At 40.5% G+C, this 19,387-nt stretch overlaps 1 protein-coding gene across 3 annotated transcripts in view; it reads left to right on the forward strand.

Moving 5' to 3' along the window:
* Window positions 1-11,975: 11,975 nt before the first annotated feature.
* The window catches only part of fgd5a (FYVE, RhoGEF and PH domain containing 5a), a 69,608-nt gene continuing 62,196 nt past the window's right edge, over window positions 11,976-19,387 (forward strand). For all 3 annotated transcript variants that reach the window (XM_028445831.1, XM_028445832.1, XM_028445833.1), the window contains exons 1-2: window positions 11,976-12,239; window positions 14,557-17,197. In XM_028445831.1, the coding sequence (XP_028301632.1) occupies window positions 12,227-12,239; window positions 14,557-17,197 (2,654 nt within the window). In that variant the 5' untranslated portion in view covers window positions 11,976-12,226. The remainder of the gene's footprint in view (window positions 12,240-14,556; window positions 17,198-19,387) is intronic.

The raw sequence follows: 19,387 nt of genomic DNA on the forward strand, positions 1-19,387 counted from the left end.
CATTCGGACAACAAATAACGAACAACAGACAATCGACAGACAAGGCACTTGTGAGTGTTCCACTATGAGGTAGAATGTGGATAAATTACTATGAGGTAGAATATAAATAAATTACAGTATTAATAATATAAACAGAGTGAAGATTAAATTACGAAGTTAAAAAGTGAGGTAGTGTGCAAATAGTACAAATAGCATAACAATACAATGACGGCTGTGCAGAATTTAGGGTGCGTGAATTAGTGGAGCACGCGGGGGGTGGAGGTGGAGGGGGGTGATGCCAGGTCCTGTAGGGGCAGACTGTGGCAGGATGAAAGGGGGGGGATGGAGGGCAGAGGGGGCAGAGGGGTGAAGGAGGGTAGAGAACTGAGGGCAGAGGGTGGAAGGAGGCGAAGGGGGGATGGAGGCAGGGGCAGGAAAGGGAAAGGGGATGAGTGGACGAATGGGAGGGAGAGCAGGGAGGGAGTTGAGTCTCCTGACAGCCTGGTGGAATAAACTGTTCTTGAGCCTGCTCGTTCGAGCACAGAGACTCTGCAGTCTCCTCCCAGATGGCAGCAGGCTGAAGAGGCTGTAGGACGGGTGGGTGGGGTCACCTGCAATCCTGGTGGCTTTGCGGGTGAAACGTGAGTTGTAAATGTCCAGAAGGGGGGGAAGAGAGACACCAATGATCTTCTCAGCTATTCTCACGATGCGCCGCAGAGACTTACGGCAGGACACGGTGCAAGCGCCGTACCACACGGTGATGCAGCTGGACATGATGCTCTCAATGGTGCCACTGTAGAATGTGTGCATGATGGAGGATGGGGCTCTTGCTCTCCTCAGTTTGCGGAGGAAGTAAAGGCGCTGATTAGCTTTTTTGGCCAGTGATGCAGAGTTGAGGCACCAGGACAGGTCTTCGGAGATGTGCACACCCAGGAACTTGGTGCTGCTCACCCTCTCCACTGCAGCACCGTCGATGGTCAGAGGAGCATGCTGGGTGTGCGTTCTCCTGAAGTCCACAACAATCTCCTTCGTCTTCTCCACGTTCAGATGGAGATTATTGTCCTTGCACCACGAGGCCAGCCTGCTCACCTCACTCCTGTAGATTGACTCATCGTTGTTGTTGATGAGACCCACCACAGTCGTGTCGTCCGCGAACTTAACGAAGAGGTTGGAGCTGGAAGATGGGGCGCAGTCATGGGTCAGCAGAGTAAAGAGGAGGGGGCTCAGCACACATCCTTGGGGGGCCCCCGTGTTCATCATGATGGTGCTGGAGGTGTTACTGCCGACCCGAACTGCCTGTGGTCTCCCTGTCAGGAAGTCCAGCAGCCAGTTGCACATGGGGGTGCTTAGGCCCAGGTTGTCCAGTTTGTGGATGAGCTGCTGCGGGATGATGGTGTTGAATGCTGAGCTGAAGTCGATGAACAGCATTCTGACGTGGGCGTCCTTGGTCTCCAGGTGGGTGAGGGCTGAGTGGAGGGCAGTGGAGATGGCGTCGTCGGTCGATCGGTTAGGCCGATATGCAAACTGGTAGGGGTCCAGGGTGGAGGGGAGGGCAGACTTGATGTGCTGCATGACCAGCCGCTCGAAGCACTTCATGAGGATGGGGGTTAGTGCGACCGGGCGGTAGTCATTGTAGCAGGATGGAGACGGCTTCTTGGGGACCGGGATGATGGTGGTGGCTTTGAAGCATGTGGGGACAACAGCTTGGCTCAGTGACGTGTTGAAGATGTCGGTGAGGACATCTGTGAGCTCCTCTGCACAGTCTCTCAGGACACGACCTGGGATGTTGTCAGGACCTGGCGCTTTCCGTGCATTTGTTCTCTGGAGGGATCGCTTCACGCTATCCCGGGAAAGCGTCAGTACCTGGTCGCCAGGAGAAGGTGGCGTCTTCTGTGCTGGGGTGCTGTTGTCTGCCTCAAAACGAGCAAAGAAGTTGTTGAGGTTGTTTAGCAGAGAGGTGGAACTGTCACAGGTCTGCGGAGGGGGCTTGTAGTCCGTGATGGTCTGGACCCCCCGCCACAGGTTCCTGGTATCTCTGCTGTCGGTGAACCGGTCTGCGATCCTCCTGGAGTATTTCCTCCTGGCCAATCTGATGCCTCGTGACAGGTTGGCCCTGGCAGTCCTTAGGCCCCCCGCGTCCCCAGCTCTGAAGGCAGTGTTCCTGGCCTTCAGGAGCCTATGGACTTCACCTGTCAGCCATGGCTTCTGATTGGCCCGAATGGTAAAGGTCTTGGTGACCGTGACATCGTCCATGCACTTTTCCATGTAGGACGTGACGGTCTCTGTGTACTCCTGGAGGTCGGTGATGTTATTGTTGGTGGCTGCTTGTTTGAACATACTCCAGTCAGTGGTGGAAAAGCAGTCCTGGAGTGCTTCTGTGGACCCCTCAGGCCACACCCGTACCTGCTTCCTAACTGGTTTGATGGCTTTAACCAGTGGCCTGTATGCTGGCATTAGCATAACAGTGGAGTGGTCTGAGGCTCCGAGGTGGGGGAGGGGGAGGGCTTTGTAGGCCCCTTTGTTTACAGTGTAAACATTGTCCAGAATATTATTACCTCTAGTGGGAAACTTGATGTGGCCATGAAGTTGTGGAAGCACACTCTTGGGGTTCGCGTGGTTGAAGTCCCCAGCCAGGATGAGAAAAGCATCAGGGTGTGCTGTCTGCTGCGCACTGATGTGTTTGTGGAGATCATTCAGAGCCTCACTCCTGTTGTTGGTGGAGCCAGGAGGGATGTAAATTGCTACCAGCAATATGGCACTTGTCAAAAGACAAGGGAGACTGGCCTGACTGACTGTTGATTTTTGCAACAGTGCTGGGGCACTTGTGGCCACTCGGGGCGCTCGACATGAAAGTTACAGGTCTAGTTACAAGGTGTTGCTCTAAGTACAAGTACAATTACTGATTTAGAAATATACTCAAAAATGTACAAGTATCCATAAAAGCAGCTCAATTACAGTAGCGTCAGTACCAGTGACGTGCCATGACCACTAGGGTTGGGTAGGCACGTTGCAAATCGAGACCACCAATGACAATTTCATGTTTCTGCTGGCAAGTGTTAATCAAACAAAATAAACATTGTAAAACACCATTAAAGAAACATAAGCAATTATTTAAAATAGCTTCCATAATCTCCCAACAAGATATATCTCATGACACGGCAGCGCATCCGTTGTTTGTGTTGGAAACACAGAAGCACAGAGAAAATAACAACAACAACAACTCATCCTCAGTGAGGAGCATCCACAATGCCAATCCTTCCTTTTGTACCATTCACTGTTTATAGTACAAACAATTTTCTGACCTTACCTTTGCTGAAGGTCTGGTAGCTCAGGTGTTGGTCTCCCATCTTTTAAAAGCTGTCGTTTTTCCTCGAAAGAAAGTTTCTTTATCATAGCGCTGTCATCCTGACTGTAGTGTTATCCCACCCACTAGCGAGAGAACTTAGCAGAGGCCACGTTGGATCAATTCACTAATGCATTGTGAACTACGTACAGCATTTTGCATAGCGCGGTTATGTCCAAAGGCAGCGTGGAGAGCTACCTTTTTACGTAAAGGGTTTTCATCTTGGGGAACTGACCGCACATGTGCAAACACATAAAAACATGCTGTGAGGCCAGAGGCAGAGCAGTAATGTGCTTTTGGGAGGGGGTGTGGCCTCCTCCTGCCTTACAGCGGGTTGAGACTGTGTAGCGTCTCTGCCGTACCAGGAAATAGCGATGACTAGTCATTTGGGCTATGAAACGCACAAAATACTGACACTTTCAGACTTATATACTGTAGGCTACCGGGAATTGAAAAATAAACCCTTTATAATTATATTATTAATATATTATAATTAAAACAAATAATGAAAATATCAATTCACCCTTGGCTAGGCATTGCCTACCTTGCCTACCCTGACTGCATGTCACTGGTCAGTACTTGTAATCTATGACTTTTACAGCTGATTATCGGTGCTATGGACCTCACCTCTCCTCCTGATCTGACCCTATTTCTGTTTGTTTTTAACTGTACAGCTGCGGTGATTGGGGAAGATACAGTAGGTGTGTTCTCTGCTACTACAACATGTTATTACTAAAGTCTCCATCCTCACTTTCTCACTTCCAGGCAAGCCATGTTCCAGGTGGGGTGACAGTGCACAGCTACAAGCTGCCCAGGAAACTCGTGTCCTGTGTCTAAAAACATGTTTTGACCGTCTGCTCCACATCTGTGGGAGGGGAGGAGGTGGGGGGGGGCTACTATTTACTCCTCAAGCTATTCTTTTAAACAGCAATATTATACAATACTCTTGACAGGTTCTCTTTGCACACCCAGCAAGAGCAAAACATATTATGTTGAAAAGAAAGCAAAAAAAAAAAGTTCATTGATTTGTGCCAATTGTGAGTTCACAGCCAGAAAAGAAAGCAGAGCGTGGCTATCTTTAGTCATCCGATTCAAAAACAAAAGGGTTCTCCGCCACAGCAATAAATGTGCTACTACTAGCATAAAAAAATAACTTGGCATCAATACTGCACAATGAATATTAGAACATAATACTGTGACAAGTGGAAGCAAAACATCTGAGTCACAGAGATTGGGTTAGTTTAGTGGAGCACATTGGAAAATACATTACTCAGCTTCACAGAATAAAATGTAAATAAAGAATCATTTAAAAAATAAATAAATAAATACTGCAGCAGTCATAAAGGACTCATTTTCACATTAGTCAACAAAGTGTTTCCATATTTCACAGTTTGTAAATGTTTAAACAAAAAACAAAACATGTTTTCTCAAATAATTGTTTATTCAAATTTTATTCAAATATAAAGCATTTTTAAATATTGGTTGTGACATAACAGCAATTTGTATTAAAAGTTTATTATAGGACATTTATTAATTTAGAGCCATTTAATATACAGTCATTTGTTTGCTCTAGCCTTTATTTATGTTAAATGCAATCAATCATTTAAGTTTAAAGTGAAATAATTTTTTACATTGTGCCAGTGAAAACATTATTTATTTATTTATTTATTTATTTATTTATTTTAAATGTAGGTAATTTCTTTGCCTCAATGAAATAAAACAGTTGGCAGGGATTCAAAACAATATAATTAAATTGAAAATATTATTTTACATTGAATCAATGATAAATCATTAGATGTGAATGATTACCTCAATTGTTTTTTTATTTCATCCGATGTTTTACTTTTTTTCAGTGTGTTATAATCGCTTAAACCAAACATAGGCAACTGGCGGGCCGGGGGCCACCAGCGGCCCTCGCCTCAGTCTAATTTTATGCGCCCCCCAAAGTAAACGTACAAAATGACGAAAGAATACACAAAACAAAAGCAAGAATACATAAAAAAATACACAGAATTACAACATTGTTGGAAAATACAGTAAAAGACATGAAAAACACAAAAAATACTTCAAAAGCACACAAAAATACTACAACAATGAACAAAACAACAACAGTAAAACACAAAATTACTCCAAATAACACAAAAACGAGAGCATAAATACCCAAAAATCCCTCCAAAAAACATAAATTTGAAAGAAAAAAATGAACAATAAATAAACAAAACGACAACAAAAATACACAAAATGACTCCAAAAAACATACATTTTAAAGGAAAAATATACAAAAATACAACAAACATACACAAAAGAGATGAAAAACACAAAAAATGACTCCACAAACCTACAGTACTAACAAACAAGCAAAACGACAACAGAAATACACAAAAATCCCTCTAAAAACACAAAATGACAACATAAATCCACAATTTGACTGCAAAAAACACAAACACACAAAGGGACAACAGAAATGCATATAATGCAAGCATAACAAGCAAGACAACAACAAACATACAAGTGAATGACAGGAAAACACACAAAATTACTATAATAACCCTTTGTAGTTTCCTGTGTTAATGCTCAGATTGGTCATTATTCTAAATGCTGACATGAATGTTGATCATGTGGCCCTTTGATCACACAAACACATTTTTGTTGCCCCCCAAAGTGCCCAGATCTGGCTTAAACCATTTATTAATTCATGAAATGACCCTGTGCCAATGATAATGTAACACTGATTAATGTTAATGTTAATGTAACGCTGATTAATGTTAATGTTAATGCAATGCTGATTACAAGCACTAGCATCATCTTTCTGAACCTCATGTTGCTTTGCACCTGCAGCAAAGTCTATTTCTTCCCACACCATAACATAAAGGATGAATTTTTTTTTTCTCTTGATATGTATGCACCGTGTGTGTTTGTGTGCGTGTGTGCGTGCGTGTGTGTGGTGTGTGTGTGTGTGTGTGTGTGTGTGTGTGTGTGTGTGTGTGTGTCAGTCGGGCCTTGTGGCTGTCCAGTACAGCTCATTCTTTCATTGTTCTTCTCCGACCTATCTCCATCAACTTCATCTCCACTGTGAAAATCCCAGAGGTGTGCTGTGCTGCGTTTGTTTGACCTTCAAGTAAAAAAGAAGATGGGGGAGGATGAGATGAGGACTGGTCCCATCTCAATGTGTGGGCGTTTAACCAGCATTGGGAGCTGTCAAATCAAAGACCCCAAACAGGGCGATGAAGGCAGCCTTCCTGGGGTACACAAGGTGTCTCTGCCCTTGGAATCTCTCCATCCTGAAGCTGTTTAAAGTTTTTTTTTTTTTTTATGTTACCCAAATCCTCTCGCAGAGCAGAGAGCACAAGTTAACTGCACAATTAGGTTATATCTATAAGGCCCAGGTTCCCAAAGTGGGGTATGTGTACCCCCAGGGGTACGCAAATTGTCAGAGCAGGGAAGTCAAACTCATTTTAGTTCAGTTTAATCTCAAAAATTGCAGATCTTAGGTGGGAAAAATAACAGTTTTAACATCAATTGTGCCTTGGTTCTTAATATCAGTCCCTGCTTGATCTTTGTTTTAAAAATTATTGATTTTGTAACAAATTTTTATGTAATTTAGAGGAATTTTGTGGAATTTTTTTTGTTCTTTCACAACAAATGACTGCATTTACGTGATATAAACCAGTGTTTCTCAAAGAGGAGTACGTGTACCCCTAGGGGTACGAGATGGCCCCATACGGGGTACTTTCCAGAGAGAGAGAGAGAGAGAGAGAGAGTGGAAAATGAACAAATGAAAAATATGGGTTTTATAATGTTTATTTTTAGTTTAAAAAAATTATAATCATAATAATTATGATAGAAATGATCTTGATTAGAACATGAAATGAAAATACAAGGGTCAGTTTTGGTCCCACACCACATGATAAAAACTACAGAAATAAATCTATTCTGGAGGCACTAAATCAGTGTTTTTCCCATGTAGGGTTGTTTGGAATTTAAATGTAAAAGTCTTCTAAAAAAAATTGGCACGCACCTCAGACCAGGTGAAAAATTCTATAATTTGGCACAATGAAAAAAATCAGTTGCAAACATTCGACGCTAACAGCTCTAGCGGAAAGACGATATGTCATGTTGACCTAAAAATACTGGATGAAACTTACTGTATAAGATGTCGCTGATGAAAAACCAGGCTTTGATCAGTGGGAGGGGCCTATAATGTTTTCCTCGCCATCACATTCATGATGCTATATTGGCTATTTTTTAAATGGATTCGCATCAAATCCAGTGAGTGGTTTTTTTTTTTACTGGTTTTCCCTTTATACTGGGTTTTTAACACATACTACTGTGTAAAACGGCCTTCTAACTCATTTTACTGGTTATAATGGTTTTTCCTGTTCTACTACAAGATAATTGCTATTGCTAGGCTAATGATAGGTGATTACTACGTTAGTGCTATTGCTAGGTTATTGCTAATGTTAGCCTAATACTAATACTAGGTAAATGATATTGCTAGGTCAAAGCTAATACTAGGTTAATGCTAACGTTTGCTAATTCTATTGCTAGGTTAAAGCTAATACTAAGTTAATGCTGTTGCTTGGCTAATGCTGGTAAAATTCAGAGACTACTTTCACTGTAGGGCTGCATCGTATATGACGTTAGTGTACAGGAGTAGGGGGTACATGGCTTGAGGTTATAGGTGTGAAGGGGTATAGTACCGTGAAAAGTTTTGGGACCCACTGGTATAAGGGGTTAATGTGTTGTTAAGGAAGTGTTGCCTGTTGTGCAGGAAACTGGGAGAACAGTTTCCTGTTATGAGGAGGGGGTTTTAAACTGGTTGCATTCACTCAGTCATGCAACAGATGCCGATGCCAGGAAGTGCAGCCTAGACTGAAAATACTGTGGTGTCCTAGAGATATTTCCTAAGAAAACATTCTTTATAAAGCTCACCAAGCACTATTCAGGTTGAGGAAATGCACTATTCAGTAACTAAAACACAGACAGATCGTATTTTGATTGTATCTGATCCGAGGGCCACATTATCAATATTCATTTAGACAGCATTTAGAACAATAACTAATCATATAATTAATACAGGGGGGAAAAAGGGTTTTGTCTTTATTTGGGTTTTTGATATTTTGTCAGTAATTTTGTGTTTTTGTTATAATTTTGTGTAATTTTTGTGTTTTTGAGGTCACTTTCTATATTTTTGTTGTTGTTTTCTATATTTTCCTGTCATTTTGTGTAATTTTGTTAACAGTTTGTGTTTGGAGCTATTCTATAATGTGCTATTGTTTTGTGGGGGTTTTTTTGTAGTTATTTTGTTTGGTTTAAGTGGTTCTTGTGTCTGTCTTTGTTGTCATTTTATGACTAATTTTGTGTATTTTTCCTGTGTTTTTGGTACTTTTTGCATTTTGCTGCTAATTTGTGTGTTTTGGGAGTTATTTAGTGTATTATTTGGGGCTTCATATCCCTTCCAACTTCTTGAATTACAATTTTTGGAGGCTGCCAGATGCCCATGTCTGCTATAAGGGCTGTCCTAATTTTTCATCATCTGTGTGTCAGGAAAAGAACATATGCTGTAGACCAGGGGTGTCAAACTAATTTTTGTTCAGGGGCCAAATACAGAGCAGTTTCATCTCAAGTGGGCCACATATTTTATGCAAAAAAACAAGTAATTTCAATTACGCATCTGTGTGTACTAGGGATGTAACGATTAATCGTAAGGCAGTTAAAAATCGATTCATAGGTATCACGATTGATATCGATCTTCTGACAATTGAATCGCAGTACTTTTTTAACCAGCAGGGGGCGCTATCCAGAAGTGTAGGCGGGCGGAGTCTGCTAATACTATCTTTCTGGCTGCCTTCTACTCTTAAATATGTTAATAAATGATTCATTACCCCTTCAGCACGGAAAGAATATCTGCAATATTATATGAATATCTGTAAAAGTCACGTTATTCTATTAGCTCTGTCTGCTAGCATAGCATCTCTTCTTCACTGCCAGATTAGCTGCATGCCAACCGACCACTGGGTTACCAGCGCCCTCTGCTGGTTCAAATAAATATCTGACGTAAATACAGGGCGATGACGTTTTTTTTTTTTTAAAGTCGAATCTTTAAGGCACAAAATACATTTTCAGTTGCACTTTTAAAAAGAAAAAGAACTATTATGCAGTTTTGCATTGTTTATTATAGAACCAGAATTTAAATTAATAAGCTTCTTCTTCATTTGTATTATCCCTTTATTTATTTAATTCAAGATTTATTTTTAGTTAAATTGCATTAGTTTGAATAGTTTATCAAGGGATTCTTTTGACAATGAAAAATAAAAGGAAAATAGTACAGTATTTTCTAGTTTTTCCCCCCCAAAAAATAAAGGAATATTTTTCAATCATCATTTGTCTACAGTCTCATTTTGTAAAATAAATCATGAGAGAATCGTATCGTGAACCCAGTATCGTGAATCGAATCGTATCGGGAGTTGAGTGAATCGTTACATCCCTAGTGTGTACATAAAATACAAAATATGTAAGAAATCGACAACATCCAAGCAATAAGTGACAAATATCAGGATCTTTGCATTAAATTTTCTAGATATTGTGATCAATTTCTATTTAATTAAGGGAAATATTATGTAATAATTTAAGGAAATTTTAAAGATTTTGTAGGAATTTTGAGTTTTTTCAACAGTTGAACATCAAAAATGACTGCAAACATGTGATGTAAGCACCAGGAAAAACTGTCAGTTTCAGTTTGACACATGTGCTGTACACTATCACTAGAACAGCTGCTGTTTGAGAAAATAACATCAATGTAAAGGTGTACAGCAGACATGAGAAACTGACAGCCTGGGGGCCACATGCGGCCCTCAAAAAATTGCAAAAGGACAACAAAAGGATAACAAAATGATTTCAAAATCCAAAATTAACAACAAAAAAAAACTCACAATGACAAAAAAATTGCACAAAGTGACAGCATAAATAAACAAAATGACTCCAAAAAACCCACAAAATGTACATAATGATTCCATAACGTGCAAAAAAACGCACATAAAAGAAGAGAAAAATTGAGAAAATTGTTCCCTGCATTAATCTTTAGATTGGTCAGAATTCTATATGCTGAGATAATCAGAAAATCATCTTTTTGTGGCCCCCACTGTGATCAAAGTTGCCCATCCCTAGTGTACAGTATCTGCAGTATAAGGAATAGAGGCTGTCATTTTACCTTTATGTAGTAAATGTCTTTTATTTATCCTTGCTCCATTACTCTTTTAAGATTTATTCATTACCTCCACCAAGGAGGTAATGAATAAATGTAACATCTGTTAATAGGTAATTTAAAACAAGTAAAAATGGGGGCTGTCCTCATTTGGAGCCACTGTATTGTTATTAATGGAGATAGACAATTCTTCCACACCTTTAATGTATGAATGATCATAGTGATGACGCCAGGATTTACCTGGCTTGTACTAATGTTATAGTCCAAAAGCATGTATGTGATGTCTGGGGTGCCGAATGTAAAAACTCAGCCACTGTTTCATAGCCGACATATTTTGAACATTTAGCTCATTTTTCTTTCATTTGAGACAAATTCATGTCAAAATTGTGTACACATGAAAAATAAATCTAAATGTTCAAACTAAATGTAAATGTTAAATCTAAATGTTAAATCTAAATCTAAATGTCAAATGGATCACCAAGTGTAAAGCTAAATGTTTAGAAATTATACAAAGTGGGCTGGTCGGTGCCTATTGATCACAATGCCCCGCCCACTCTCCACACACCCCACCCTCCAAGGTCTTCTGAATCCTTGGTGTCTTCATCACTGAGAAAAGCATGCCGGTGTTACGTACTGAGTTTACCTCCGTACTGAGATTATAACCCTAACCCTAACCCAGTCCAATAAACAAATAAAACATGCGTCCGTTCACTTTAAAAACAAAAATAAACAAATATTAATTGTTATTATTTTTTAGCAAAAATTAATTTTTCGGTAGTGCACATATATAATCTAAGTACGATGCGTACTCAGTACATGATACCGGCACTGACAGTGGATCGACATCTGTTAAACTGTGATAGACAGATGATGATCTGCCTACTTTGCTTAATTTCTAAATATTTAGCTTTACATTTAACTTTAAATTTAGATCTTACATTTAGATTTTACATTTAGATTTAGATGTACATTTAACATTTAGATTTTACATTTACATTTAATATTTAACATTTAGATTTAACATTTACATTTAGATTTTACATTTACATTTAATATTTAACATTTAGATTTTACATTTACATTTAGATTTATTTTCCATGTGTACACATTTTTAACGATGATATAGAATATGCTGTTTGACAACATTTTCTGTCTCACTTGAAGAAGAAAAAGTGATCTAAATGTTCAAAATATGTCAGCTATAAAAAAAGTGACCTATTTTTACATTTGGCACCCCATGTGATGGCCATACAACATACAATAAATAATATATTATCTACAGAAATTGGCGTAATATTAATCCTAAAGCATCAGCTTTATCTGTAGGTATTGGTAGTAGAGCTATATTTGGTGTGCGTAACGCGGCGCGCTGTGGTCCAGCCTCGGAAGCGCTTCTCTCCGCTCCGCAGCAGCAGCAGCTCCTCCTGTTTGTTCACAGGCAGGAGCGCACAGTGGCACCACTTCAGTTCACCGTAGCATCAGCACGGACAAGCCAGCAGTTCATGTCCCCTTTTAGTCGTCGCTTGCCATCCATCCAGAGGCTCCTTTTCACGGTCTTTACCACTGGAGGAAAATGAAACACAGAGCTGCTGATTTCTCACAACTGGACGTGCGCGCGTTATGTCTGTGATCGCGTTAAGTTTGGACGGACTGAGCCGGTGCACGAGGGAGGAAATGAGGATGACTTTCGGTCTCCGTGGATGATGAACCCAGGTTAGTACCAGTATATAATGCAATGTGTGTGTGTGTGTGTGTGTGTGTGTGTGTGTGTGTGTGTGTGTGTGTGTGTGAGAGACCTTAGATGATAGGGAACAAGCTGCAAATCTTTGAATTTTAATGAATCCAATGAAGTTGCAAGTATGTTTTTGTCACTAAAAATGATTTTTTTTATTTTATTTTGTTTTTCATGTTAAACCATTCACTACTGCCATACAATTAAGCATATAGTTTATTGGAACATCAATTTAATTTTAGTTCCATTACAATTAATCATTTTACTATAACAGAAGGTTTCAACAGCTCTCATCAGATCAATTACGGACCCATACTATGGGATCATTATTGTTACAATAATGGCCCCATACAATTAACTTACACACATTTGTCTAAGGATGTAGATTACCATAAACCAACGCGCTCTCAGAGAAAATGCCCAAGAGGAGAAATGGTTTTTCTCTTTGATTACAATAGCTCAGAAGTAGGAATATAATTCTTGTCAATGTAAGAACATAAATAAATGCTTTTTTTATTGGAGTGCCCTACACTTAGGGGCTTATCTGGCAATTGGAAGCACCTCACATTAGGTTTATATGAGGTAACTGAGTGATAGGTTTTTCATTGTGTTACTGCAGGGTTTCCACAGACTCTATATTTCTAAGGAGTGACACTCGAGATCCAGCCTGAAATCATATCTTGCCCCCCTGTTGTATCACTTCCTATGTGTTTCCAAACATTTTTGTTATATTTGAATTCTTGTTGCATAATTCATATCCTGTTGTTTGCAGTGAGGTGCTTTTCTTCAGACTGGGATACTTGTTTTTGCTCCCTCTTTCATTGTTCTTTGACACACTCAAAAAACCTTTTCCCAGAGAACAAAAGTGTGTGTGTGTGTGTGTGTGTGTGTGTGTGTGTGTGTGTGTGTGTGTGTGTGTGTGTGTGTGTGTGTGTGTGTGTGTGTGTGTGTGTGTTTTGGGAGAATCAGGGAAGAATGACAAGAAGGAAGTCCATTTATGTTGTGAAATGTGAACTCCTGGAAGTTTATGGAGGAGTGTTGGGGGCCACGCTGTTAATGTCCCCTATGGACATCCTGCACCGAGTCCTTTCGCTGCTGCCTAATGAACCTGGAATTCTTACTTTTATCTACTTTGGACAATATATTAGACAAGACTGAACTTTTCTGTGCAAGTATTGTGCCCATAAAACTTAGATTTTGATTGCACAAATGGGACAAACAAAGAGAGTGCACACAGGGTTTAATAGGATGTGCGTCAGGGCAGGTACTAAATAACAGGAAAAGAACAGGGGTGTGTACAGTCTTAGTAAAGGGTGGGTGTGTCTCATGACATTAATACATTTTACTACTTTTGCATTAATAACTGACTTTTAAAAAAGTATTTATTTTACACTTATTTTTTTTATTTGATTCTATTTTTATTTCATTGCACTAAGCGCTTTCACACGCATACTTTCACTTACTGGAAAACATGTTTGTGATTCTCATTTAGTCAGCCCTTTGATCCTTTCAAGCTTTTCCTAAGTGATCTTTCTGAATCTGCATTTCCCAAACGGTGGATGTTATTGTTTCTTGGCTAAAGTACCCAGTGGCTCTGTTGTTTTTCCTGCTGATAATGTCCCCCTGCAGTTTACTGCATGTCACTGACTGCAGCAGAGAACATGACTTCCTTTCAGTGTTTTCTATTCTCAATCACGAGTTCCTTTGTAGAGGTGAAAGTCTCTGAGTACAAGTACACACGTTACTGTAACTGAAATGCCTTTTTGGGTACTGAGAATATTTTTAAATCAGTAATTTTACTGGTACGTTTAAAAAACAAAAAAAAAGAGGTAAAGTAATTCATTAAATTTCTACACCCAACATTTACTAAGTGAATATATATTTTGTTTTAAAATGATCAACGGACATTGTAAAACTACAAAAAATAGAGTTTATACATAGGATATTTACTGTATGCAAGGAAACCATGGCAAGATTTATTACCAAAAATAAACATGGGGGGTTGAAAGTAATTAGTAACTTTTACTTTGAGTACTATTTAATTCAGCTACCTTTTACTTGCACTTGAGTATTTTATGTACGTATGACTTACTTGTTCTTGTACTTGAGTACAATTTCAATCAAGTAACAGTAGCTCTACTTAAGTAGGATATATCAGTACTCTTTACACCTCTGTTCCTGTGTATGCTTATGTAAACTTGTAGAATCTAGAACCATAAATAAGTGACCAAATAAAGCTGTTTAGTGTGAATCTATGCAAAGTTCATTCATCCATTCATTCATATTCTTTTTGTGCAGATTTCCAAAACCCACTGCAAGTGCCCCGGCCAATGCTCCGCAGCCACCTCACCATCACAGTGCAGTCTAAGCTGATGTCAAGACCTGGTCCTCCTGTTGCTCCAAAGCCCAAACCCCTCCTCAATGCGGAGCTTTGTCCTCCACAGAGCATAGGTAATGGAGATGTAACTCATTCTGATGCCGAGACTGACGATATCCATGAAATGACCAAGAAGGGAGAAAACGAAGAGGAGGTCAGTGAGGGGGCGGATAGGGTTCATGTCAATGATAAAAGAGGCAGCGATAAGGAGGACACCGCATGGGAAGAAACGAAGGAGGAAGCAGATAAAGAAAGAGAAACATTAGACAGTGTTGGTGACATAGTGAGCATTTGCCATGAGGACACAGTGAAAGCTGATGATGCTTCTACAGTCAACACTACTGAGGATGAAAATACTGAGAGTTACTCAAACCAACCTGAAGGAGCCACTCATACAGACCATGAGAGGACATCCACACCGTCACTGCCTGCGACTAAAGTCGAAGATGTATCTGATAAGGAGGAAGAACTGAGTTTTACTGAGGCTTCAGATGTGGAGGAAGAAAACCTTAATCAAACACAGTCACTTTTCCAAAACGACAACTTCCTGCATGATGACCTGTTCAACGAGCTGCAAGCCAGAGGATTCGCATTTGGATTTAGTTTGCTCCCGACTGTAACTGAGGAATACCCCTACGATGTGATCGGCAAGGCAGATGATGCTAGTGATACATGTGAGTCATGTGATCCGGCTGAAACAGGGGACACAGAAGTGTGGCAGCCGGAACGTGCCACCAAGGATCTGTCCGGCTGCTTCAGATTCACATCCAGCACTGAGGATGTGTTTGGGCCTTACTCTGTCATAGAGTCGTTTACTGGACAAGAAAGTGAGACTGCTGACCCTGAGTGGTGCAAAGACGATACGGAAACATCTTCAACTGCAAATGAAAAGCACAGCCCAGGTGTTTCAAACCAGGAGCCTTATTATGTGACATCAGATGATGTAGATAAGTTAGAGGACAAACAAGCCATCTTAGAAGAGGGTGAAGATAATGAGGGCACTGTGTCAAACCAGCACGAAGACAAAGCAGGGGATAGTGAGTCTGTAAACGAGTATGCAGACATTGACGACTCACTCGGTCCCAAAGCAGATGATCATTCTGAGTGTGCCTCATCAGAGGATTACGTTGAGATAGGTGATGAGGATGACAATAAAGAAACAGAACAGAAACCGAATAAAATAAAAACAACAAAGCGAGAGCAGGCTTTTCTTTGTCAAAGAAAAAGTTGTCAGCCTCGCTTAAGGTTGTGCAACATTACCGTGCCAGCAGACCACGACTTGGGCCGCACCCCAGAGCTCACCAACAGGGTAGTGTTCGCCCACACCACTGAGGCCTTTGAAGAGGACATAGAAGAACTGGACTGCCACATTGTGCCTTATTACGAAGACACAGACTCCGATAGTGACGAACATATCTACGAAGAGGCGATGTTTGACTCTGAAGGTGAAAACGTGTCACTGGATCGAAAAACAATTGTTACAAGATCTCGATCCTATTCTGGAAAAATTCCAGGTTCTGTGCCGGAAACTGTTCCAGAAGAGACAGGAACCGAATACCAGACACATGATTATTGCACGGTGCCCATAGATCAGACCATTGAGTCCCTCACCCCCTCTCCTAAAACAGTGGGAAACTGTGGGATTCCATCTGTGAAATCACGTCGTTTCTTGTTATACTCTCGCTCCACAGACAGTCCAGAGCTGTCCTGGACCACCTCAACCACGATATCATTGAAAGATGAGCTACGATTGAAAAAGAAGGATGACACTCTGTCACTGCCTTGTGTCATGCCCTCGTCCGGAAGCTTCTCACAACGTAGCCATCAGTCTTCAAGTGGGGTTTCCACACCGACGTCTTTAGTTGAAATACCTCCACCATTTGAGCTAGCATACATTACTAAAAGACCAGTCACAAAGAGCTCACCATCACTTCTGATCCAACACGAGCCCAGTGATGTACCCAAAAAGAAGAAGTCCTCCTTCAAGAGGTTTCTGGCTCTTAAATTCAAGAGGAAAAGTGACTCCAAGGGTTTTAGTGATGGAAGTGTCCGTTCCTCACGATCTTCCTCTGAGTCTAGCCACCATGGGCCAGTAAGAGTCATTGAGCTTGATCGCAAAAGCACTGGAAGCTCTCCTCAAATTCAGTCCAACAGAGTGAAAGCCCAACAGCGTCCTTCAGAACTCTCATCCACCTTGATCTTCAACAAAGACCACTATAGAAGAAAAGGAGATCCGAAATTTTGTTGCAAAAGCGTCTTGAGAGTCGAGTCCTTTGAGGGGCGTTCTCGGCATTCGATTATGCCGCTGCCTATGACTAAGCCACGCTCCATCTCCTTCCCTAGTGCGGATACCTCAGACTATGAAAACATCCCGGCCATGAGTTCAGACTACGAGAACATCCAGATTCCTGGAAGACCCACACGATCTCATACTGTTACTGAGTTCTTTGAGAATTCAAACAGGACAGCAGCTCCATGCAATGAGAATGATGGTTATGTGGATATGAACAGTTTTCCTGGCATCGACAGCAAACCCCAAACGCCACAACAGGACACTGAAAGGTAACATGTTACATTTGTTATAACAGAAGTATTTAGGGTATGATTATTGAATACAAATTATTCTATACTGGAGAAATTTGTTGTAAGGCCCATTTATACTCAAAGTTAAATACGGATACAGACGGAGCCTTCCATTTTTACTCTGTGGTAATTCTATCTGTAATTTTCAACATATTCAGAGAGATTACAGATACAAAGTGGAGCTGTGAAGGTGCCTCTTACTGTGGTATTGATAGTTCTCCTGAGATACGTATAGGACAAGTTTTGCATATTGCTTATGTTTTTCAGTCATCTACAGTATATGTTTTGTCTCTTGTTTTTGGTTGCAGTGTGGCAGAGACATTATAACCACTGACAACTGACTCACAGCTGCCGCTCAGTGCACAGTTGTAGTAACTTCCCTGCCAACAAAAGGGATGATTAGAAAGTATGTAAGCAGTGACAAAAAGATGGCCATTTCAAAATGATGGCCATACATTACTTTTTATGTAATTGGAGTATAAATGAGGCCTTAGAAAACACAGCTGCTAATTACCATAGCAGGATACAAATACTGTACTAACTGTTGTGTTTGATGACCTGTGTAGTCAAAGAGATGGCTAACACTGGAAGCTCTCTGATGTTAAAAACACAATAAAAGTGCTTTTTTTACATGCTTAGATGCTCCAAATTTCCTTTTGAAATGTCTTTATTTCCATTTAATCTCCAAGTCACGTCACCTACAGTATTTAGATGACTTTAGTGGCTAATAAACTTCCTAAAATCATTCCAAACATGCTTAATAGGGTTAATAGAGCTACTCTTTTATCTTTATATGTTTCAGAAAGTGGCATGGTTACGCTGATTCGAAACCACTGTTGGCCATTATTGTGGGCCATTGAGCAAGTCCCTTAAACACTAACTGCTTCAAGGTTGTCATTGTATCTTGTTGTCAATGATAGCCTGGTTAAATAAAATAAAATAAAAATGTCAGTTGGCCACACTTTTGACTCTCAGCCACCTGATTAATGGGAAAAATACCATGGAAATGTCTGATATGGTCCCGAACACTTTATGTGAAACCTTTAATTACCGCCAACTGGCGAATCACCTTCACGTTTTGCACTAAATCCCACGTAGCCATGAGATAAGGGGTGTAATGCCTCTGCAGAGACGTTGTCACCAGGTAAAATGATCACCAGTTCAGCTAATACACCAACAGCTAAACCTGTCTTTGTACCAGAACCTTTTCAGAATAATCTAAACTGCTTGTTCATTATAACATTAAAAACACTTCAGGTGAGGTTCTGCATTTATTTTCTGTCACAGGATAACATGATCACTAGTCCAACCTTAACATCTGAAATTTGGAATGGGATGATGAGTGAATTTTGACATATTCGTCCGTTTCCTGCGCTTGCTAGACATTTCGTCACACGTTCTCTGGGGAAAAATTAAGCGTCTTTTTTAAATATATGTAGAGAAAAAAAAACATTAATTCTGGTTTCTCATCCATATTCCTTGTTTTGAGTCCTCTTGAAGTATGGAAATATCTTTCTATACTGACTTTGTGATGAACAGCATAGGTGAGTTACTTTTACCGTAGTCAGCTAAGTTGTTCAAGCCAAACTTATTGACTCAGAGGTGCAATCTTGACCCCGGAACAGCTGACAGATATTATTACACTGTATCCCCGATGAGCAGAAAGCATCTGGCTGAGAAGAGCCGTGTGTCCCTCTTGTAGGAAAGGGTTCCGTGTGAGGGATGAGCAGCTTGCTTTGTCAGGCTACGCTGGCTTTAGGAAGACGGACAATGCATACGGGAGAGCTTACTCCTCTTTTTCATTTGGTGGATTTAAAGGTCACATCTGGTGCTTCCGCTTTCTTTACAAGATTGGAAATATAATACAGGTAAAGGCAACTGAGCATAGGTTAGTCACATTAGCATCTTCATTATCGAGGCAATTAAAAGTAGAAAAAAGGTGGGGGAGTTTCTTTCACACATGAGAATGGAGGGAGATGAGGAAAGGGTGAGAGCTCAGGCAAAGTGTGAAACGCGGAGGAACAGATCACTTAGAAAACAAAGAGTTCAGAGATAAAGTATAAGGTAAGGGAGCAGGGGTAGAAGAAAGAAAAAAAAACAACAGAAAGAGAGCGGGAGCAGTTCTGCCGTAATTGCTCTCCTGTACCTGACACTGATGGTTAAGTTTAG

Source organism: Gouania willdenowi, chromosome 5 (assembly GCF_900634775.1).
Source record: "Gouania willdenowi chromosome 5, fGouWil2.1, whole genome shotgun sequence".
NCBI classification, from domain to species: Eukaryota; Metazoa; Chordata; class Actinopteri; order Blenniiformes; family Gobiesocidae; genus Gouania; species Gouania willdenowi.